We start from the raw sequence: 24,331 nt of genomic DNA, 5'->3' as shown, positions 1-24,331 counted from the left end.
TGTGCTCCAGTGCCCGCAAGATCGCAGACAATTCTGCATCAAAGACAGTAAAAGTGTGAGGTAATTGGACCTTGAGGACACGATCCGGAAAAACAACTGAGCAACCAACAGAATCCCCTTGTTTCGAACCATCCGTAAAAACAGCTACATAGTCGTGGTGCTCAGATAAAATGGCAGAAAATTCTGCATTAAAAACGGTGGCAGGAGTGCAATCTCTCTTGTACTGCAATAAATCTAAAATCACTCTGGGCCTCTTCAGTAACCAGGATGGCAGGCGGTTAAAACCCTGGATTTGGCGTTGTACAGACTCCACACCAAGTGACTCTAGCACACGTTGCACACAGATCCCAAATGGCAACGTTGCCCGGGGGCGGCAGGAAAAAAGGCGGTCCAGAGGTGGATGGGCAGCAAGATGGTGAGCAGGCGAGCTGAGAGCTGCAAGAAACTTACAAGCCTGGTGCACCAGCAGGAGCTGCCGCCGGATGGTAAGTGGCGGTTCACCAGCCTCAGCACAGAGGCTGGGTACGGGACTGGTCCGATAAGCACCCATGGCCAGTCGAATCCCAGCATGGTGAACAGCGTCAAGGATCCGCAAATAAGATGGCCTCGCTGACCCATATACTGTGCACCCATAGTCCAGCCATGAACGCACAAAACCTCAATAAAACTGAAGGAGACGCGCCCTGTCCGCTCCCCAAGACCTGTGGCTGAGGCACTTGAGGATGTTCAGTGCATTCAGCATTCTGGCTTTCAAGTCACGTAGGTGTGGCAGCCATGACAACCTGGAGTCAAAAATTAGGCCCAGAAATCCTCCGGATGGCTTCCCATACTTTTGTGGAACAAGTGGAATGGTTGATGGAGTCCAGGAACTCCTGCCATGACATTTTCTTGCTCTCTTTAATGACACGGCGTGCCCTGGCTCTCGCGATTCGAAAGGCGGTAAGACTGAACGCTGTTGGGCGGCATTTAAATCGGCAAAGAGTCGCACGCCTGTCCCAGATGGCTGAACGGCACTCTTCTGTCCACCAAGACACAAGGCACTGCTTAAGAGTGCCAGAAGACTGTGGTATGGACAGGTCAGCAGCATGATGGATCACAAGTGTGATGTGATCCACCCATTCCTGTACGCTATTGTGGCGGTCAAAGACAGCCAACCGAGCGAACAGTGGCCAGTTAGCCCTGCCAATCATCCACGATGGTGGCCGCTGCTCCAGCAATACACCATCCAGGAGATGAATGTGGATAGGAAAGTGATCGCTGGAATGAAGGTCGTCAATGACCTCCCAGTGAACAGAGTCTGTGAGGGTTGGAGAGCAGAAAGATAGGTCAATGGCTGAGAATGACCCTGTAGCAGTAGAGAAATGAGACGGAGTACCTGTGTTGAGGATGCACAACACTTGAGATGTTAGGAGGCTCTCCAAAATTCGACCTCGAGCGCAAAGAGAAGTGGAGCCCCACAGGCATGATGCATATTGAAGTCTCCCAGGAGGAGAAATGGACGGGGGAGTTGGTCGATAAGATCTGTGAGAGCGTCTAAGGTCATTGCATCCAGAGGGGGTAAATAAAGGTAGCAAACGGTAAGCCTCTGAGGTGAATGAATTTCAACTGCAACTGCTTGCAGGGCAGTATCCAGGGGGAGAGCAAAGAAGTGGTGGTCATTATTGACAAACACAGCGACTCCGCCTTTGGCCCTTTCTCCAGTCAGGTCATCTTTGCGATATGACATATAGCCCCTTAGTACAGGAGCAACAGGTGGTTTTAAATGCGTTTCCTGTAAACACAAGCTCAGGGGGCATTGCCGTGCTAGGAGGTTCAGTTCCTCCACATGTGCCCAGAATCCATTCATGTTCCATTGTATAATGGGAGCCATCTATCAGGATGGGAGTTCCTTCATTCTCACTTTCTGTCGGGGAGGAGAGCCCACAACAGGTGGAGGCTCAGTTTTGGGGTGAGATAATTGCCCCAGTCTGACATCAACCTCCATCGCCTCAGAAGAGGAGTTGAGAGAGGGGTCCAGAGAGAATGACATCCACATCAGCAGACTGTATAACTTCAGTCTTCTTTAGTGGGCGAGTCTTCACCTTTGTCTTTGGCTTCGATGTTCTGGCCTGAGGTGGCACTGGAGCCAAAACCTCAGAAGCAGTAGGGGGTGTAGCAGCACTGGGCAGTGCACAAGACTGGACCCGGGAAGGTGCAGGAAGTTCATGATGTCAGCTACCACGGCCTGGTCAGAAGGGGGGGGGGAGGGGGGGGGGGGGAGGAGCAGCAGGCTTCACAGGAATGGCAGCAGCACATGTACATTGACAAACGCAGGTGCTAGTGCTGAGAGTAGCAACCTCTGTTTGTGTACCGGCATCGGTTTTCAAGACTGTCTGTTTGAGGATGGAAGAAAAGGAAGCAGCGAACGTGGGCGGCTGCATGGACTTGTATATTTTCTTCGCCTCACCATACAGTATGTGTTTTGTAGTTTTAAGTTCCTGGATCTTCCGTTCCTTAAGGAAAACTCTGCATTCCCTACTCCACACAGTGTGATCCCCAGAGCAGTTGACACACTTGGGAGGAGAGGAGCAACCAACTCCGTCATGGGCAGCTTTACCACAATTCCCGCAAGTGGCTTCCCCTCTACAGCAGAGAGTAGTGTGTCCAAAGTGTTGGCATTTAAAACACTGCATCGGGTTGGGGTAATAAGGCCGTACACTGAGACGTAGGAAACCTGCCTTCACATGCTCTGGCAATTTGGTGCTGTTAAATGTAAGGATAAATGAGTCAGTCTTTATGAGAGCACCGTCCACCCATTTCATAATGTGTTGCACGTCGACAATTCCTTCCCGGGACCATTCAGCCTTCATTTCGTCTTGGGGAATGTCAACGAGATCTCTGCAAGTCACAGCACCCTTGCTGTAGTTCAAGGTGTTGTGAAATTCAGTCTCTATCGCAAACTCCCCAAGAAATTGTGCCTTCTTAAGGTTCTGGACTTGCTGGAAGCTAGATGTTTCAACCAACAAGGTGCCATTTCGCAAGCGCTTTACAGACTTTAATGTGTCAGCAATACCTTCTAGGCCCTTCTGGATATAAAATGGCGAAACTTTTTCAAAACTCCCATCTTTTCTTTTAATTATGAGAAACACATTCTGCAAAGCAGTTTGCATTCTGTTACGAGTAACTGAATCAGGAGGACTGGCTACATGAGCCCTCTTGTTGGATTGCGTATTTAGAACCCACCAGCGGTCCATCCTTTCCGCTGGCAGGAGAAGAATAAAAGTTCGAGGGTTCCATCCTGGTCCCACGAGCAGCTAGGGAACTAGAAGTCCACCTAGACAGAGCCCCGTGTGACTAGGTAAGCCTAATACAACTGGGCTGCGGCAGGTGCTCCAGAGGTTGTCCCCTTGCGACTGTTCCACCCCAACAGCCATGCATTTATAGGCGCGCAGCACACCGTAAGATTGTTTTTTTTTTATAGAGGTTTACCTTCCTCGCAATCCAGGCGGTCAAGCCAAGATTACCATTCCCCGCAGCACACAACATTCCACTGCCGCACCATGCGGTGGTCGCTGAAGCATGTCCGGGGGTTACGGTGACAGGAGACTGGCAGCGCTGACCAGTCCCCAGCTCAGGACCCCGGGATCGCCAAGCCCGTACTCAGCAAATGAATGCTGAGCCCCTGGGGGGAGGCATAGGATGGGTGGCCATGCATGGCAGACAAATGGCATGCATACCTGCTGAGGAGAAAGTCACAGCAGTAGGACAGTGGTAGTTCAGCAGCTTCAGCATACAGGCTCTCAACCGGGCTGGTGTAAAAGGGGCCCATGGCCAACTGGATGGCACGATGGTGGATAGTGTTGAGGTGACGTAAGAGGGATAGGCATGCAGATGCATCAACAAAGCACCCATAATCACGTTTCAAATGGACAAGGGACTGGTACAAACAAAGGAGGGTGGTGTGATGGGCACCCCAGTAAGTAGCATTGAGGACACCTAGAACACTGAGGAAAATGGTTCAAATGGCTCTGAGCACTATGGGACTCAACTGCTGTGGTCATCAGTCCCCTAGAACTTAGAACTACTTAAACCTAACTAACCTAAGGACATCACACACATCCATGCCCGAGGCAGGATTCGAACCTGCGACCGTAGCAGTCGCACGGTTCTGGACTGCGCGCCTAGAACCGCGAGACCACCGCGGCCGGCAGAACACTGGAACACTGAGGAACCGCATACAGCAGGCTCCAGGTAAGAGACACGAGAGGACCAAGAGATTTTCCTATCGAGAATGAGCCCCAGAAATTTCGTAGTTTCAATGAACAGAAGGGCAATAGGTCCAAAATGTAAAGATGGTGGGAGAAAAACTTGTGTTGCCAGAAATTCATACAGTTAATTTTGTAAGCAGAAAAAAAAGCCAGGAGTAAAATAAAGACCATCAAGACACCACTAAAGATGCCGCTCAGTGAGACAGGTCCGTGGAATGATGGCAAAATCATCAACGAAAAGGGAGCCAGAGATGCCCGGTGTGAGACAGGACATAATAGTGTTAATGGCAATAGAAAAAAGAGGATGGCACTCAGGATGGAACCCTGAGGCACACCGTTTTCCTGGATAAAGGTGTCCGACAAGGTAGAACCCACAGGCACTCAGAAAACTATCTTTTATAAAAGCCTGAAGGAAGGAGGGCAGGTGGCGACGGAAGCTCCACATGTAAAGAGTACGGAGGATACAAGTTCTCCAGCACGTGTCATAGGCCTTCTCCAAATCGAAAAACACGGCCACAGTATGAGATTTTCACAGAAAACCATTCATGACATGGGTAGACAAAGTAACGAGATAGTCTACTATAAAATGCTGCCCTCGAAATCCACACTAAGGGTGTATACGCACACAAGGAAAACAAAATTACCAGATTTTTCCTGGAGTTTCCAATTAAAAGCATACTTTCTCCCGGGTGAAAATACACTTTTTCCGTGTTAAGTGACATAATAGTTTTCCTCAGAACTGTAAAACTTATAAATCCTTTGAATGGTTATGGTTTTATACACCGGCGTAGAATTTCTCAGCCCTTTAGAAAATGAAACTCAGAAAAAAAGATAATGTACAATGTTTATTTTCGTATTACGAAAGCATAAATTCAAATTCCACCAAACACCAGGTGTTATTTTCCGAAGCACCACAGGCTATTTTCCGAAGCACCACAGGCTATTTTCCGAAGCACCACAGGCTATTTTCCGAAGCACCACAGGCTATTTTCCGAAGCACCACAGGCTATTTTCCGAAGCACCACAGGCTATTTTCCAAAGCACCACAGGCTATTTTCCGAAGCACCACAGGCTATTTTCCAAAGCACCACAGGCTATTTTCCGAAGCACCACAGGCTATTTTCCGAAGCACCACAGGCTATTTTCCGAAGCACCACAGGCTATTTTCCGAAGCACCACAGGCTATTTTCCGAAGCACCACAGGCTATTTTCCGAAGCACCACAGGCTATTTTCCGAAACACCACAGGCTATTTTCCGAAACACCACAGGCTATTTTCCGAAACACCACAGGCTATTTTCCGAAACACCACAGGCTATTTTCCGAAACACCACAGGCTATTTTCCGAAACACCACAGGCTATTTTCCGAAACACCACAGGCTATTTTCCGAAACACCACAGGCTATTTTCCGAAACACCACAGGCTATTTTCCGAAACACCACAGGCTATTTTCCGAAACACCACAGGCTATTTTCCGAAACACCACAGGCTATTTTCCGAAACACCACAGGCTATTTTCCGAAACACCACAGGCTATTTTCCGAAACACCACAGGCTATTTTCCGAAACACCACAGGCTATTTTCCGAAACACCACAGGCTATTTTCCGAAACACCACAGGCTATTTTCCGAAACACCACAGGCTATTTTCCGAAACACCACAGGCTATTTTCCGAAGCACCACATGTTATTTTCTGAAGCTTTGAAATCAAGTTTGAGGTGCACTTTTGTAAGCCAGTCATACCTCGTGTCACATGGTTTCGCCACCCGATACAGGGGATATTCAGAGCTTAGGATATGCGATGCAGTCAGCCAATAGCATTATCACTGTTAAGTAGCGCGTACACACAAATAGGAAAATTTAATGGTGTAAATTAATATACAGTGTTGCTACAAGAAAAGCAGAGCTTTCACATATAATATTGGTCTTGATGACTGTGAACATTGGAAGAGGAGCTAAACTTTCATGTATAATGTTGATCTTTTATGCGTGTGTTACACTTTAAAATACATCACACAAATGTGCCAGTAAAATTTTTAATACTGACATAAATGTCTGATCTCCTGGGCTCGAAATTTTTTCTAAATGGTCATCCTCAAATAGTTGATTTTGAAATCAGAGTCAAATGCTGTTATTTGTGATATTCATCACACATTCTTGCAATTAGTTCATCTTGTGTACAAAGTAATGCTTTTCAATCAATCATTCGCAATACTTTCCCACGACTTGTTAGAAAGAGGTTAGTTTCAACAGTTGCCAAAGAGTGGCAGATAACAGGTGTCACCATGCTTGCGCAGCTACGATGACACACGAAGCCCGTAATGTTCACACATGTAAAACATTAAAAGATCTTACATTATGTCATAAAAGAAACAAGACATCGGAGGAATTCCGTGAACCATACTAAAATGCATAATTCGGCTTAAAGAGCACATTCGTATGTCCAGATTTGGTTGTAAATTTTCTTGGAGTACCAGTACTGTATTATCTCATTTTTGGTTCTTAATTATGGCATAATGCCATACGTGCTAGAAGATGAAAACGTGCTCTTTTGCAATGCAGCGAACAGTTGAAAATAGCCAATAGTGTGGAATTAAACAATTTGTTTCAAAGAAAACTGACTGCCTTAGCCGAAAAGATTAATAAAGCCATATTTCTTTAGCAGATTGACAAAAATACCTTCATTGTTCTGTAGGGTGATTAATGCTTGACTGAAACTGCCTCCTGGGGCAGATACCCCAGTTTGCTCCCAGTGAATATGGCAACTTGCGTGCGCCAGTAAAATTTTTCTGGGTAGCATCTTGCTGCTTGCTTATACAGCTAACAGCCACACTTTTGTAGCCAGAAGCAGGAGAAGGTACATGCGCGACTCAACTGCGCATGCGCATGGGCATGGGCATGGGCCTGCCCGCAACTGCTCACACGAATCTAACGTAAACAGTTATGACGTCATGCTCATCAGAGGCAATTTGTTGTTATGAAGCATTGCGTAGTCTTCCTAAAGCATTTTGACACATTTTGCTACTGGCTGATGCTTCTATGAGCACTGTGCTTTGTTGTGTACATGGCACATTTCCTTTAAATTTTATTTTAGTTTTTTCCTCTCATTCATGTTTTATTGCTGTAGCGGGATGCAGTAATATCCTTTGTTAGAGTATTATTTCTTACTAGTCAAAATTACAAAAAATTAACTGAAAACTAAAACAAAAACAAAACAAAAAAATCCCAAAATTTTAAAAAATTCCCGAATATTTCACGGTATGCTCCCGAGTGAAAAAATTCCCAAGTTTTTCCCAGATCTCCTGGGTCGTATACACCCTGACACTGTGCATTCGTCAGTAAACTGCAAGACTTGAGCCACCATACCAGCCAGGCATAAATCATGCGTTCCATCACGTTGCAAATGCAGCTGGCAAGAGATATGGGATAGTAGCTAGAAGGAAGGTGTTTGTCCTTACCAGGCTTATGTATTGGTTCGATGTTGGCTTCATGCTAGTGTCTGGGAAATGTGCCCTCTGTCCAGATGAGGTTGTACATGTTAATCAGAAAGTGCTTGCCCACAAAAGAAAGGTGCTCCAACATATGAATGTGGATGGCATCCGACCCTGGGGAGGAGGATCGGGATGAACTGTGACTATGATCGAGCTCCCTCATAGTAAAGGCGGCATTGCTGCGCTCACGATTTGGAGAAGAGAAGGGTATTGGCCAAGCCACCTCCACTCGTTACTGATGGAGGAAGGCAGGGTGACAGTAGGAAGAGCTAGAAACTTCCGTCACTTGGTGGCCCAAGGTGTTGGAGATAGCAATAGGGTCCACAATAACATCGTCTGCTACTGTGAGGCCAGAAATAGGGGAATGGATCTTGGTCCCAGACAGCCATCAGAGGTTGGCCCACACGACAGAGGAAGGGATGGAACTGTTAAAAGAACTAGTGAATGAAATCCAGCTAGCTCGTTTGCTATCCCAAAGTAGGTATTGACACTTTGCATGTATCTGTTTATAATGAAAGCAGTTTGTCACTGTAGGATGATGATTAAAAATGCAGAGCGCACGTCTCCGTGCTCGAATGGCAATGTGGCATGCCCCAGTCCACCAAGGGACGGGGACACAAAGTGGTAAAGAGTAAGTACCAGGAATGGAACATCCTGCAGCAGTAAGGATAACATCGGTGATATAGTCCACCTGGTCATCATAACTGGGAAATCTTGTTCTTCGAAGGTCACCAGGGAGGAGTAAAGCTGCCAGTAGCCTTAGTGAGCTGCCATTTGGGCGAAGAACGAAGAAAAGGTAACGAACACTAAAAGGAACAGAAGAAGACAAGAAAACAATAGGGAGATGCAAGAAACAGTTAGGAGAGAGTAAAACAAGGAAGCAGATTACAGTGGCTGACCGACTACGAAAATAAAAAGGAAAAGCCAGCCACCCTGCAACACATTAAAACCTCCACCCTAAAAGCACTAGGGTGGAGGACACAAAGGGACAAAAGACATGCACTAAAACTCAGATCGAATGATAAAACCCACCCTCACGGATGAAATCTAAAAACCAAACCAGCCGATGAGGTTTTGTCTGCTAAAATCAATCATAATGAGTCCGGCAACCAAGGATGAAGTCGCAGGGAAGCCAAAGGAGGACAGAGCAGAAGAATATGGGCCACTGTCAACTGGGTGCCGCACCAACACTGAGGTGGGTCTTCACAGCGCAGGATGTAGCCATGGGTTGCCTAGGCATGGCCGATGCGGAGCCGACTGAGAACCACAGAGCCCATGTGAGAGGCCCTCATTGAGGACTTCCACACGTTTGTGGTCTCCTTAATGGCTCGCAGTTTGTTGCACTTACTGATATTTTGCCATTCCGTCTCCCAAAGCTGAAAAACCTTGAAGCATAATAACGAACGCAGGTCAATTGTGGGGATGCCAATCTCCAGAAGTGGTTTGGGTGTAGCTTGTTTGGCCAGCCTGTCAGCAAATTCATTTCCGGGGATTTAGGGGCTCAAGCGAACACCACTGAATGACTGTATCCTTCCAGGAGATATATGGACTCCTGGATGGACAAAACCAAAGGAGGACAAGGGTAGCACTGGTCAATAGTTTTCAGGCTGATCAAGGAGTCAGTACATTTTAAAAAAAAGACTCCCCAGGGCATGAATGGAGATACTGAAGTGCACGAGAAATGGCCACCAGCTCTGCAATGAATACTCTGCAGCCGTTGTTCAATATAGCCACCATAAATTTCAGCAAAGCCAACACGACCATCAGCCATCGAGCTGTCGGTGTAAACCACTTCAGAGCCCCGGAACATGTCAAGAATCAAGAGGGAATGACAGCAGAGAGCTGCAGAATTAACCGGGTCCTTAGGGCCATGTGAAAGGTCCTGAGGAAGCTGCGACCCAGGTGTACACCATGGAGGCGTACTTGAACGCACCCCAAGTAGAGGTGGTAAAGGGTAGGATTCCAGTTCAGAGAGAAGGGACCGCCCGTGAACCGCAATCATTAGCTCCAAACTGGATCACCAATGCGGGAATGGACTGCCATGGGCAGGAAAAGTAGACGGTAATTCAGGAGAACTATGAATGTGTGCTGCATAACTGGCCAGCAGTTGTGCACATCTGATCTGCAATGGAGGGACCACAGCCTCCACCAGTACACTGGTCACTGGTCTTGTCCGAAAACGTCCTGTCACTAGTCGAACCCCGCAGTGGTGCACAGGGATTTATAATGTTGACGGTGCTGCCGAACCATAAACCACACTCCCGCAGTCAATTTGGGATTGGACAAGGGCTCTGTAGAGCCGAAGCAGCGTAGAGCGATCTGCACCCCAATTCGTATTGCTCAGGCAACAGAGGGAATTGAGGTGCTGCCAGCACTTCTGCTTAAGCTGATGAAGATGAGGAAGCCAAGTCAATTGAGCGTCAAAAACCAGTCCTAACATTCAATATGTCTCTACTACAGTGAATGGATCATCATGAAGGTAAAGTTCTAACTCTGGATGAACAGTACGACTTTGCGCCTGAAAATTGGAAGCCGTGGGCTAGAGCCCATGACTGCACCTTTGTGGATGGCTGCCTGTAGGCAATGCTCAGCAACACCAGTACTGGAGCAACAGTACAAAATGTGGAAGTCGTCTGCAAACATAAAAGGTGAGACGGAGGGCCTGACAGGTGCTGCTAGACTGTTAATGGCCACTAAAAATAGACACACTCAATACAGTCCCTGAGGAACTCCATTCTCATAGATATGGATGGAACTCTGGGAGGTACCAACTTGGACACGGAAAGTACGGAGTGACAGGAAGTTTTGGATAAAAATCAGGAGTGAACCCCAGAGACTTCACTCATACAATGCGGTAAGGGTATGATGTCACCAGGTCGTGCAGTATGCTTTACATAAGTGAAAAAAGGTGGCAACTAGGCGTTGCTGTCAGGAAAAGGCTGTTTGGATGGCAGACTTGAGGGCACAAAATTATCAGTGGTAGAGCGACCATGGCGGAAGCCGCCCTGACATGGAGCCAACTGCTGACATACCATACATTCCAGCAGTTTACAAAGAAAATTGGTGAGGCTGATGGGCCGTCAGCTATCCACATCAAGAGGGTTCTTAACAGGTTTGAGCACCGGAATAATGGTGTTCTACCACCATTGCAGACACCACTGCACCAGATCCGGTTGAAGATGCGAGGAGATGTCACTTTCAGTCAGATGAGAGATGTTTAATCATCTGGCTGTAAATCCGATCAGGCCCAGGAGCTGTGTCAGGACAATGTGCAAGGGCACTGAGGAGCACCCACTCTGTAAATGGGGTGACATAGGATTCACTGTACCATGTAGTGAATGAGAGGACGTTCCCTTCCAGTCATTGTTTGAGAGTGCGAAAGGCTGGGGGTAATTCTCCGATTCAGAGGTTCGAGCAAAGTGCTCAGCTAACTGCCAGCAATTGCGTATGCGTCAGTAGATAACACACCATTTATTGTAACACCGGGAACACCTATTGTGGTCTGGTATCCAAAAACATGATTGATCTATGCCCAGAGTTGGGAAGGTGACTTATGGCACCCAATGGTTGAGACTTATCTCTCCCAACACTCCTGCATCCGTTGTTTGATAAGTTGGTGAACGTGAGTACGGAGTCGTTTAAAGGCCACAAGGTGCTCCAGGAAAGGGTGCCGCTTATGCCGCTGTAAAGTTCCCCAATGCTCCTTAATTGCTTCAGTGACTTCCGGCGACCATGGGACTGCCTTATGCCTTGGGCACCCTGAAGAGCAAGGGATTGCATTTTCTGCCCAGAAACAATTGTTGTAGTCACCTGCTCAATCACCACATCGATGTTACCATGTGGGGGAGATTCAACGATGACAGCAGAGGTGAAAGTTTCCCAGTCCGCCTTGTTTAAAGCCCATCTGGGAAGATGTCTATGGGCCTCGTGCTGGGACAGTGGTAGGAATATGGGGAAGTGGTCACTATCACACAGGTCATCATGTGCTCTCCAGTGGATAGATGGGAGAAGTCCTGGGCTGCAAACTGGTAAATCAATGGCTGATTAGGCACCACGAGCCACACTGACGTGTAGCGGCCCCAGTATTTGAGAGGCAGAGGTCAAACAGAGACAGTAAAGTTTCAACATCTCTGCCTCGACCAGTAAGGATGGTGCCACCCCACAAGGGATTATGGGCATTAAAATCTCCCAAAGTATGAAAGGTTTAGGGAGTTTATCAATCAGTACAGATAACACATTCAGGGATACTGCACCATTTGGAGGAAGACATACATTGCAGACAATTTCCTGCACCATTCTTATTCTAACAGCCACAGCTTCAAGAGGGGTTTGAATGGTGCACAGGTTCACTACAGTCTGAGTTTAGGACATAAATGCAAACTCCACCTGACACTCAATTATAGTTGCTATGGTTCCTGTAATATCCCTTATAGCCACAGAGGGCAGGGGTCTGCACTGCGGGGAACCAGGTTTTCTGGAGGGCAATGCAGATAGCAGGTATAAAGCTTAACAGTTGCTGTAGCTCAGCCAGGTGGTGGAAAAAACCACCACAATTCTACTGGTGGATGATGTCACTGTGAGACTGGGAAGGCATGGAACATTCAATGAGGCAGTTTATGCCTCAGAGTGACCTGTGGCCACCGACTTTTTGCCTGAGCAGTCTATATCCATTGTATGTTAGGGTCTGGCGAGATGTAGGTTCTCAGAAGACGCCAGAATCTCCACCCCATCCTCAGACACACAGCTTATAGGTAGCAGTGGTGTGGGTGCCACTGCAATTTCCTTGGGTTTCACTGGTCAAGAGGACTTTACTGGCTCAGTCTCCATGACTGAGGATGAGCGTGAAGCCCTACGAGCAGCTGCTTTTGAGCTCTTCAGCCACTGGCGAGTGTCTTCTTTTCCTTTTCCACTAGCAGAAACCTGGGATGGGCGTCCACAAATGGGGGGTGGGGGCGGGGGCGGCTGTTTGTTGTGTTCCAAAAATGAACAGCATAGAGACAGAAGTGATGACACTTTCTGAAGGAACTGACAATCATCTTGCAGGACAATGCTCAAACTTGTACAGAGCAAACTGCTTGTTTGACTGATGAGGCTGCTAAATGCTATATCACCTAATGCACTCCCCTGACTTAAGCTCTCCTGAGTTAAACTCTATTTCTAAACTGAAGGAAACACTTCACGGCATTCGCTTCAGAACTGCTACAAATTAGTCGGGCAATAGACTGCACCACTCAAACTGTCAACACAACTGGCACTGCTCTATGAGTATCCTACGACTTCCACATTGCTAGCAACGCATTATACACAATATTGGTGACTACTTTGAAGGTCAGTAAAACTTTGAAACACAAATCTATTTTGTACGAGCTGAAAATAAATAGTTGCCACTGTTAAAGTTCCAACCCTCATATTTCTGTGTTGATAGTCTCAACTGTTTGACAGTGGAAAGATAAGATCTTGAACCATACAAGGTTTGTATAAAAAGTAATAAGACTATTTTTTGTTAACACGACTGTACTTCACGGCGCACACTTGCATCGCTTGTTTAGTGGACACGTTGCAAAGTCGTTGGTCATGGCACAACATGCAGCACATGATCGAGCAATGTTACACCATCAAGTTTTGTGCGAAACTAAAAAAGTCGGGTACGAAAACACTGGATATGTACAGGCAGGATTGCCCATCAAAACCCCACATTTTCAGTTGGGTGAAGAGCTTTGAAGTGGGCGGGGGGGAGCGTTGTGGACGGGGACCGATCTGGATGCCTGTCAACCAGCAAAACTGACAAAAATGTCAACTGTGTGCACGTTTTATTGAACACCGGCTGTCAGATGAGTGTCAGGATGATAGCAGATGACCTCAGACTTGATAAAATGACAGTGCGCAACACCATCACCAAAGAATAATTGATGAGGAAGATATGCGCCAAGATGGTGTCAAAGATTGTCAGACGTTCAAAAGCAAGCACATGTGGACACCTGCCAAGACGACCTCCAGAGCCTTGAAGATGGCTGATCTGGAATGTTTAGATAATCACTGGATACAAAACCTTGGTGTTTCAGTGCAACCCAGAGACAAAGTGCATGAGTGGCAAATGGAACACCACAGCATCCTTAAGTCCAACAAAGGCTCGCATGAGCAAGTTGAAGGTGAAAGCCATGCCGATTGTGTTTTTTGACGTCAGAGATGTGGTTCATCACGAGTTTGTGCTCCAAGGCCAAACTGTCAATGGTGCTTTTTACTGTGAAGTGATCAAGAGACGGAAAGCCAGGGTCCATCGTGTGAGGCCAGCCATCATTGACAATTGGAAGCCGCATCATGACAATGCGCCAAGTCACACATGCTTCATGGTGGCCAGCTACCTTGCCAAGAAAGGGATTCCAATGTTCCCCTAGCTCCCCTACCATTCCGATGTGACCACGACGTACATTATTTTTTATTCCCCAAACTAAAAACGTCCCTGAAAGGACACCATCATGGGACCCTGGAGGAGGTCCAAGCCACCACAACGAAGGCTTTGAAGGCCATCCCAGACTCAGCGTTCACTGCAAAGTCTGAAGCATGGAAATCTTGCATGCAGTGGGTTGTTGACTCTCTAGGGTCATACACAGAAGTGTACTAAGTGGCTGTAGTGATATCTACGATAAATTTTGATTTACAAGCTCATTACTTTTTATACAAATCCTGTATTGTGAGGAGCTACATAGATTATTTTGCTCAATATGCTGGTTCATCTATTTGTGCACACAATATTCTATAATTTTTGATATGATTCGCATGAGTGACATGAGACAATAGTTATTATGAGATGCCTTATCACCTTTCTTCTGGATAGGTTTTACAATAGTAATTTTCAGGAAGTCTGGGAGATTCCTTGGTGTAGCATTTGGTTGACTAATCTGGTTAGTGGCGGTAGATTTCTTTCTTTATGTATAGTATCCTCAACTATGAGTTGGACCACATTGATAGTGAACTTAGCTGTGTGTTTAAACATACTACATGGTATCCTCAACTGGACTTTAACTTAAAATTTTCATAAAGATCTTTTAGTTATGTGAGATATTTTTCCGTGTGGTATCCCCAATTGTAGTTGTGTCATGTTAGCATATCAGATTTATATTTGAACTACTACACACATACTAGTATCCTGGAACTGAGCAGTGCTTAGCACATAGAACTTCATCAAATGCTTTGACATTTTAGTAGTGTCTTGGCTGCACACAGTACTTCATGAACTATTAACAATGTAAAATGGTATTGAAAGCCATGGTAGTGCCAAAGAGGCACAGAGGACTTGCTTCTGAGATATGGAATCACATTTTTTGGTAGTGAAATTGGTATCTTAATCTACAATATTGCAAGTGGTATCGTATTTTACAGTTGTGATGAAAGTAGCAGAAAAGATTGTTTTCAAAATAGTATTAACTTTTCAAAGATTGATTAACTTTAGGATGTTAAGTGTATAAGAGAACAAGTAATTTATCTTATTATTTTCTGCATTCAAGTTAAAATTACCTATTGTTGAGTTGTAGTTTTTCTCTTGTTTCCCCTAATGCATTAATATTTTATTTTCTTCAAAATTGCTAATTACTATTTGTACAAAATTCAACAGAAAAATTACATCTAACAAAAATCTAATTTTTTCTGAGTGTATTTCATTTTCTGTAAATTATTTTCGATTTAATGTTCTACATTTCGATCTTAGTATGACTATATCTTTACCAATGTACTTTGGAATGACGTTAACTGTGTGCAAGTTGTGTTGTGTTTTTCTGGCAGGAGGGATGGATGGATGGATGGATGTAAAGTTTTTCTGTTGTTCTCAGTTATTGAACAAATTGTAAATTTGGGTTGTGTACAAATGGAATGTATTTCGCTGAGTGAATATTGTAATTGATTGCACCAAGGCATCTAAGATTATTAAATATGAAAATTACATACAAATCAGTTTGTCATCTAACATTACTCACGAGACATGTCGACACCTACAAGAGAATCCGAGTTCCAGACAGAAGAAATTCAAGCAATGGATTGACGGAGATCAACAAAAAACAAGATGAGTATTTTTTCTTTAATACTACCACTAGACCCAGCCAATAATTTTTTTACCCATGAAAATTTATTACAATTAATGGTCATCCAATTGTGCATAACAAAAGAGGTGATTAAACTAAAGATTGGTTTTTTACTGATTCAATTTATGTTCACTGACTGGCCTCATTACTCTTCCCAGTTCAGTCAAAGGAGTGTCTGTTTTATTGTTTAGGGAGTGCCTAAGCTAGATCTGCATGATCTGATATCCTGAGGTTTACAGTAACAAATTCAGTTTTATTTGGCTGAAAGTTGCATATTATATTACCTAAGCAGGACTGAGCCTAGTGGGTTTGTCATTTAGATTTTCTATCAACAATTTTGTGTTACTGCTAACAAGAGCGGTACACTGATATAGCTATTAGTTCTTGACTTGGTATCATTATTTCTGAGACTTCAAAAACAGTTCCTATACATAGAGAACTTACGTCTATCACTTCATATTCCAATTTTTTTCAAGTTTTTCCTTTCCTCCCCCCTTCCTTCATCGACGACATTAGTGCAGTAAAAATGTCTTGTAAACTTAACTGTTTGGGTTTTTCACTCAGCATAGTCTTTCTTACATGTGACTGTAGTTGTTTCACATTGTCTGGACTAGAATCTAACATGCTACTGTCTGAAAATCTGATGTGATTTAACTGTTTTGGTAGACTATTGTCCAACACATCTTGAAACATGTCTCTATCAGCTACGTCCTGTTTGAAGTCACTTGTTGAAGCTGGTAGGTTTGGCATATTTATATCATTGTTCTGATCACAATCCATTTTTTGTACATGTGTTCATAAATTATCAATGCTAAAAGTTAAAAAAAAAAGGGGGGGTCGAAGTGTTCACACAGCACTGCACTGACAAAATACAAAAATAAATGTTTTAATTAGTACTTAGCTTATTACTGTCCTGATTGGGTAGGTGATGTCAACTTTATTACTAAAGTTTCAACATTTACAACCATGTATGTCCATAGTGTTGTGTATACTTCGTATTCTAAATATTTGTTTTCTTATGTACATGAATTGAGGAAGATATTGCTAGAAGACCTAGACCTGACAGTACCCCCACACTCAGCCCCTTGCAAAAAGTCACAATATATTGGGTGATCAATGGGCACCTACCCTAGAGGAACAAAGTGTATACTGGAAAACAGCCTTACATCAAATGGGCAAATTTTTAGTTGTCACTGTAAATGATCAGGGGTAGCCATATTCCGACCTGTGTAGGTGAATTTGAATTGGTCACCACAATTATTACAGTCCTGCAGAACTAAATAAAAATTAAATTGAACTGAATACTCATCTTCAGTTTTATTAACAATCACTAGCAGTAAGAGGACCATATCAGTGAAATTCAAATAAATAAATAAATATGATAAATAGGAAATACAAAAACTGAAGCAAGAGTGATATATATATACAAAGATGATGTGACTTACCAAACAAAAGTGCTGGCAGGTCAATAGACACACACACACAAATACAAACATACACACAAAATCCTAGCTTTCACAACCAACGGTTGCTTCTTCAGGAAAGAGGGAAGGAGAGGGAAAGACGAAAGGATGTGGGTTTTAAGGGAGACGGTAACGAGTCATTCCAATCCTGGGAGCGGAAAGACTTACCTTAGGGGGGAAAAAGGACAGGTGACCACTCGCGCACACACACACATATCCATCCACACATACACAGACACAAGCAGACATTTGTAAAGGTAAAGAGTTCGGGCAGAGATCAAATTAATACGTAACCCACTTCCAATCGATAACCTAAAAAAAATTTTTTTTCCACTTTCATCATTACCGCTACTATAAAATCAACTGTTTCTAGCTCACTAACATTTCCTTTCACCTATTAAACAACCATTTTGGCTAGTTCTAATAACTTTCACTTTATTTCCATTTTTCCCATGTCACTGGTCATTTTTACCCGCATCCCACAGGTTTTAATGTCATCATTTTTTCGTCAGACAATTGTTATCCTCATTTTCTTAATCTGCAACCAAAAAACCACTCCTTTTAATATATTTACACGTAGTTTTTTCGAAATTTTCCCTAATTGCTCCATCCTTTAACGTGTTTTGGCGGTAACACCTAACCTTTATGCACATCGTTGTCTACCAACCCAAGTTCACCACAGGATCAACATAGCCCAGCTTTAACCAACACTTTTTCGCCTTTTTTTACACCAGATCTCCAGTTGCATTCTAGTTTACCTTTATCTCTCCCCATATATTTTTATTTTAATTTTCATTTCAGCTTCATGTTACACTTTCCACCTCCTAATACCATGTCACCCTCACAACACCCCACAACGATCCCATTAAGTTTTATTTACATTCCCTCCACAAACATGCCTTCGCCCTAGGCAGATTACGCTCTCATATTTTATTTTCTCAGGCTTGTCTGACATTTGGTATTACCCCCAAAGGCCTCACACTTAAAGTTCCCATCTGATCTCTGCTTGTGTCTGTGTATGTGCGGATGGATGTGTGTGTGTGTGTGTGTGTGTGTGTGTGTGTGTGTGTGTGTGTGTGTGTGTGTGTGTGTGCGTGTGAGAGAGAGAGAGAGAGAGAGAGAGAGAGAGAGAGAGAGAGAGCGAGAGAGTGTACACCTGTCCCTTTTTTCCCCTTAAGGTAAGTCTTTCCGCTCCCGTGATTGGAATGACTCCTTACCCTCTCCCTTAAAACCCACATCCTTTCGTCTTTCCCTCTCCTTCCCTCTTTCCTGAAGAAGGAACCGTTGGTTTCGAAAGCTAGAATTTTGTGTGTATGTTTGTGTGTCTATCGACCTGCCAGTGCTTTTGTTTGGTAACTCCCATCATCTTTGTTTTTAGATATATTTTTCCCACGCGGAATGTTTCCCTCTTACCAAACTAAAGCGCTGGCAGGTCGATAGATACACAAACAAACAAACATAAACATACACACAAAATTCAAGCTTTCGCAACCAACGGTTGCTTCTTCAGGAAAGAGGGAAGGAGAGGGAAAGACGAAAGGATGTGGGTTTTAAGGGAGAGGGTAACGAGTCATTCCAATTGCAGGAGAAGAACAGCAAAAGAAGATAGTAAAACACACACACACACACACACACACACACACACACACACACACACACACACACACACAAACCACAGTGGTGAACTAAGGTGAACTGTTACTTATTAACTGGACTATTTGAAAATCAAGAGATTAAAATGATAGCAATAAATGAAAAATTATATTCAGTAGTATTAAATATATACCAGTTCCTACCTTTGTTTGCCAGGGCTGCCCTCTTGTAGTGATGCATTTCGTTGTAATGGAACACTTCGTGATAAATCAGGATATAGTACAACCACGGATGCAGCACACAAGCCTTCAAAAGCTCCAGCCAGCCATAACCAATCATTTACTGAGCGCAAAATGTCAGCAGCAGAACTGTAGTAGCTAAGAGCATCTCCTAGCATTCCTGCTTGAAGTGACAAATCTCCAAGGTGCTTTGTCATCCTGCCAACACATCGCTTACGGCTACTTCGTGATTCTAGGTCCAAGCCTACAAAATCTTTTTTTTCAAAGGGAGCCAAAAGAAGAGACACCCGATCAATTTTTTCACGACTTCGCTCCAGACGCTTGGATTCCAATACCCAAAAGAGTGATGACAGAAACTCTGAGACCTAACAAAAATAATAAAATAAAATTTAGAGTAATTATTATATAAATACATCATTAAAACTATATTAACAATAAGGTGCATCATTAAAACTATTTTGGAGGCTCAACTGCAATAGCTCACTGACCAACATTCTGCTTGATGGAAATTAGTCTCACAAAATATAGAGGGGGGAAAAAAAGGTTAGGATGGCAGAAGCACAAATCGGAACATTTTTTGAGATGCAGCTTGACTTCAATTGATTCCCATGGCAATAGAAGAACAAGTAGAGTCCCAAGGTGAACAAATGTTCTATCTTGCAATTAATTTTCTTCCAAATTTTGTTATTGGTTCCTAAATGCAATGCTTTTTAACATTTGTGAGTCTGTTCTTTCCTAACTTTTTTACTTCATACATTACTTAACAGAATATAAAATCTTTGTAAATGTATGAGTCATACCAAATATAAGCTTACCTGAGTCTCAATACCTTCACAAGATTCACTATCGCGATAAAAAAGGGCTCTTGTCTTGAAGTTAGAAGGAGTACGAAGGATATTTTCATCTCCAGTACTGCCAGATGCATCAATTGCATAGCTATTACAAGCAGGTAGGCCAAGTAGTACACTGCGTGAATCAAACAGCGTAGATGAATACTTTACTTTCAAAGATTCATGTACTCTACACAGTTCATTCAATTCTTGTTGACCATCATATTTGCCTGAAATTTTGGGGATAACGAAGTAAAACAGAAACTGACACTGAATATTTCACTAAGAATGGACAGAAAAATATTTTCTAAAAGGTTATGAATGTAACACAGTAAACAAAATGATATACACTTTTTTTTAATTCTTTGAGTGGAGCAGCAAATGACCAAGTCAGTGAGCAAAAAAGTTCAGTAACAAAAATTATGAAAAGTTAATATGTACACAACTACAACTGTTTAAAGAACATATAGACAAGGATCTAAATATTTAGGGTGAGGAAGTAGGTGACAGTTATGCAAGAAAAACTACATTTCATTTGGGAAATAAAATGGCCTTTTAGTGTATAGGCATAAAATTTTTTATGGGTAATTGGCACTTAAAGACCTGTTCAAAAAAAGCAGATAAAAATTCACTTGAGGCCTCCCTGAGAGACAATCTCCACTCCTTCCAAATTAACAATGTAAGTGTAGACCAGATGTGGCTTGAATTCAAAGAAATAGTATCGGCAGCAACTGAGAGATTTATACTAAATAAATTAACAAACGATGGAGCTGATCCTCCTTGGTACACAAAACGGGTCAAAACTCTGCTGTAGAAACAACGAAAGAAATATGCCAAATTTAAACAGAAGCAAAATCTCCAACATTCGCAAACTTTTACAGAGCTCAAAATTTAGCATAGACTTCAATATGAGATGCTTATGATAGTTTCCACAGTGAAACGTTATCTTTAAACCTGGCAGAAAATCCAAAGAGGCCAACACTCTGGTCATATGCGAAGTATGCTAGTGGCAAGAGACAATAAATATTTTCTCTGCATGATAGCAATGGAGATACTACTGAAGGCTGTGCTGCCAAAGCAGAGTTACTAAACAAAGCCTTCTGAAATCCCTTCACCACAGAAGATGAAGTAAATAATCCAGAATTCGAATCAAGAACACCTGCCAACATGAGCAACGTGGAAGTAAATATCCCTAGTGTAGTGAAGCAACTTAAATCACTTCACAAAGACCAAGTCTTCTGGTCCAGATTGTCTGCTAGTTAGGTTCCTTTCAGAGTATGCTGCTACAATAGCTCCATTTTAACAATCATATACAGCCATTCTCTTAACAAAAGATCCGTACGCAAAGACTGGAAAGTTTCACAGACCCCACCAATTTTCAACAAAGATAATGGGAGTAATCTACTAAATTACAGGCCCATATCATTAATGTCAATATGCAGAAGAATTTTGGAACATATACTGTGTTTGAACATTATGAATTACCTTGAAAAAATGGTATATTGACACACAGTCAGCATGGATTTAGAAAACATTGTTCTTGTGAAACACAGGCAGCTCTTTACTCGCATGAAGTGCAGAAGGCTATTGACAAGAGATTTCAAATTGATTCTGGATTTCTGGAAGGCTTTTGATACTGTACCATACAAGGGGCTTGTAGTGGAGTAGCATGCTTATGGAATATCGTCCCAGTTACATGACTAGATTCATGATTTTGTGCCAGAGGTCGCAGTTTGTAGTAACTGACAGAAAGTCATGCTGACCTAGAAAGGGAGAAACAGTCACCATAATAAAGTACAGGAAATCAGAGCTCACATGGAAAGGTAAAGGTGTTCGTTTTTTCTGTGTGCTATATTAGACCGGAATAAGATAGGTCTGTGAATGTGGTTTGATGAACCCTCTGCCAGGCACTTAAATGTGATTTACATAGTATCCTTGTAGATGCAGATGTAGATCTAGATCCTATACTTCTGTGTATAACATTTACTTGGAATTAATTTCCAATGTTGTGAGTAGTGCATCACGCTGGTATTACAATATATTGTTGCTATAACCCAACACAAGGGGAAGTGTTGCCACAGGTGGTGCACACACCCAGAATGACTGATTTAGGACTTCACCATTTTCCATGTGAACAGTTTTGTTTTGTAAACTATATATCATAAAGTTTCTGGAATTCTTGATTGCTAAATGCATAGATACTCATGCTTTCCTTCCTATGGCCCCTCTCCCAATCTTACTTTCACTTCGTCTACCATAGCAGTCTGAATTTTTCCAATGTGTGATTGTAAGGAATGTGTGTGAAGTCAGAATGAAATAATGAGAATACTCAACAACTGTAAGAATACTAGTAACAGAGGTAATAATAATAATAATAATAGTTAAAAACAAAAGTAACAATGACTGATTTGTTGGTTTTATAGTGAATTAAGGGAATAGAGTACAAGATCAATTGCCTTTTGTTTGGAGAACAAGTGTTCCTAATAAGAATTAATAGCTGTATGACTGTTCTTCATTGTGTACACGGCAGTGATGTACAGAACAATGACAATGTTAAGAGTTAAAGTGAAAAATAAAAGTTGGAGTAAAATTGGGCATGTGAAGTGTGCAACAGTAATATAATGAACACACTTCTACACAGATTGAGTAGAGGTCAATATAAGTAAAAATCTAATAGTATTGCCAATATCAGAGAAAGATATGAAAGATAATAAAATCAAAGTAAAAAGGGAATGACTTTCCTGGCAATCATTGATTGATTGCTGCTGGAGACGGGCAGTGAAAAAGGGACTGTTGTCCCAGCAGTAAAGATGATCGCAGCAGAGATGCCACTGAACATCACCAATGATGATTTCTTTTGTTGTTGTTGTTGTTGTTGTTGTCATCGTCTATAGTCCTGAGACTGCCTTGATGGAGCTCTCCATGCTAATCTATCCTGTGCAAGCTTTTTCATCTCCCAATACCTACTGCAGCCTACATCCTTCTGAATCTGCTTAGTGTATTCATCTCTTGGTCTTCCTCTACGATTTTAACCCTCCACGCTGCCCTCCAGCACTAAATTGGTGATCCCTCGATGCCTCAGAATATGTCCTACCAACCGATCCCTTCTTCTAGTCTAGTTGTGCCACAAACTCCTCCCCAATCCTATTCAATACCTCCTCATTAGTTATGTGATCTACCCATCTAATTTTCAGCATTCTTCTGTAGCACCACATTTCGAAAGCTTCTATTCTCTTCTTGTCTAAACTATTTATTGTCCATATTTCCCTTCCACATGTGGCTACACTCCACACAAATACTTTCAGAAACGACTTCCTGATACATAAATCTATATTCGATGTTAACAAATTTCTCTTCTTCAGAAACGCTTTCCTTGCCATTGCCAGTCTACATTTTATATCCTCTCTACTTCGACCATCATCAGTTATTTTACTTCCTAAATAGCAAAACTCCTTTACTACTTTAAGTGTCTCATTTCCTAACCTGATTCCCTCAGCATCACCCGACTTAATTCAACTACATTCCATTACCCTCATTTTGCTTTTGTTGATGTTCATCTTATATCCTCCTTTTAAGACACTATCCATTCCGTTCAACTGCTCTTCCAAGTCATTTGCTGTCTATGACAGAATCACAATGTCATCGGCGAACCTCAAAGTTTTTATTTCTTCTCCATGGATTTTAATACGTACTCCGAAATTTTCTTTTGTTTCTTTTACTGCTTGCTCAGTATACAGATTGAATAGCATCGGGGAGAGGCTACAACCCTGTCTCACTTCCTTCCCAACCACTTTTTCCCTTTTACCCCTGCCATCTTCAGAATTTGATAGAAAGTACTGCAGTCAACATTGTCAAAAGCTTTATCTAAGTGTACAAATGCTAGAAATGTAAGTCGTAGGATCAGCATTGCCTCACGTTTTCCAACATTTCTACGGAATCCAAACTGATCTTCCCCGAGGTCGGCTTGTACCAGTTTTTCCATTCGTCTGTACAGAATTCGTGTTAGTATTTTGCAGCTGTGACTTATTAAACTGATAGTTCGGTAATTTTCACATCTATCAACACCTGCTTTGTTTGGGATTGGAATTATTACATTATTCTTGAAGTCTGAGGGAATTTTGCCTGCCTCATACATCTTGCTCACCAGATGGTAGAGTTTTGTCAAGACTGGCTCTCCCAAAGCTGTCAGTAGTTCTAATGGAATGTTGTCTACTCCAGGGGCCTTGTTTCGACTTAGGTCTTTCAGTGCTCTGTTAAACTCTTCACGCAGTATCATATCTCCCATTTCATCTTAATCTACCTCCTCTTCCATTTCCATAATATTGTCCTCAAGAACAGCATCCTCGTATAGACCCTCTATACACTCCTTTCACCTTTCTGCTTTCCCTTCT

At 43.0% G+C, this 24,331-nt stretch overlaps 1 protein-coding gene across 2 annotated transcripts in view; it reads right to left on the bottom strand.

The window, feature by feature from the left end:
• Nucleotides 1-24,331, bottom strand: part of LOC126334642 (protein brunelleschi) — a 249,443-nt gene that overhangs the window by 164,162 nt on the left and 60,950 nt on the right. For both annotated transcript variants that reach the window (XM_049997084.1, XM_049997085.1), the window contains exons 5-6: nucleotides 19,926-20,170; nucleotides 19,075-19,475 (exon numbers count right to left, since the gene is read on the bottom strand). In XM_049997084.1, the coding sequence (XP_049853041.1) occupies nucleotides 19,075-19,475; nucleotides 19,926-20,170 (646 nt within the window). The remainder of the gene's footprint in view (nucleotides 1-19,074; nucleotides 19,476-19,925; nucleotides 20,171-24,331) is intronic.

Source organism: Schistocerca gregaria, chromosome 2, assembly GCF_023897955.1.
Source record: "Schistocerca gregaria isolate iqSchGreg1 chromosome 2, iqSchGreg1.2, whole genome shotgun sequence".
In the NCBI taxonomy this organism is placed as follows: Eukaryota; Metazoa; Arthropoda; class Insecta; order Orthoptera; family Acrididae; genus Schistocerca; species Schistocerca gregaria.
This window is presented reverse-complemented; position numbering and strand designations above follow the sequence as displayed.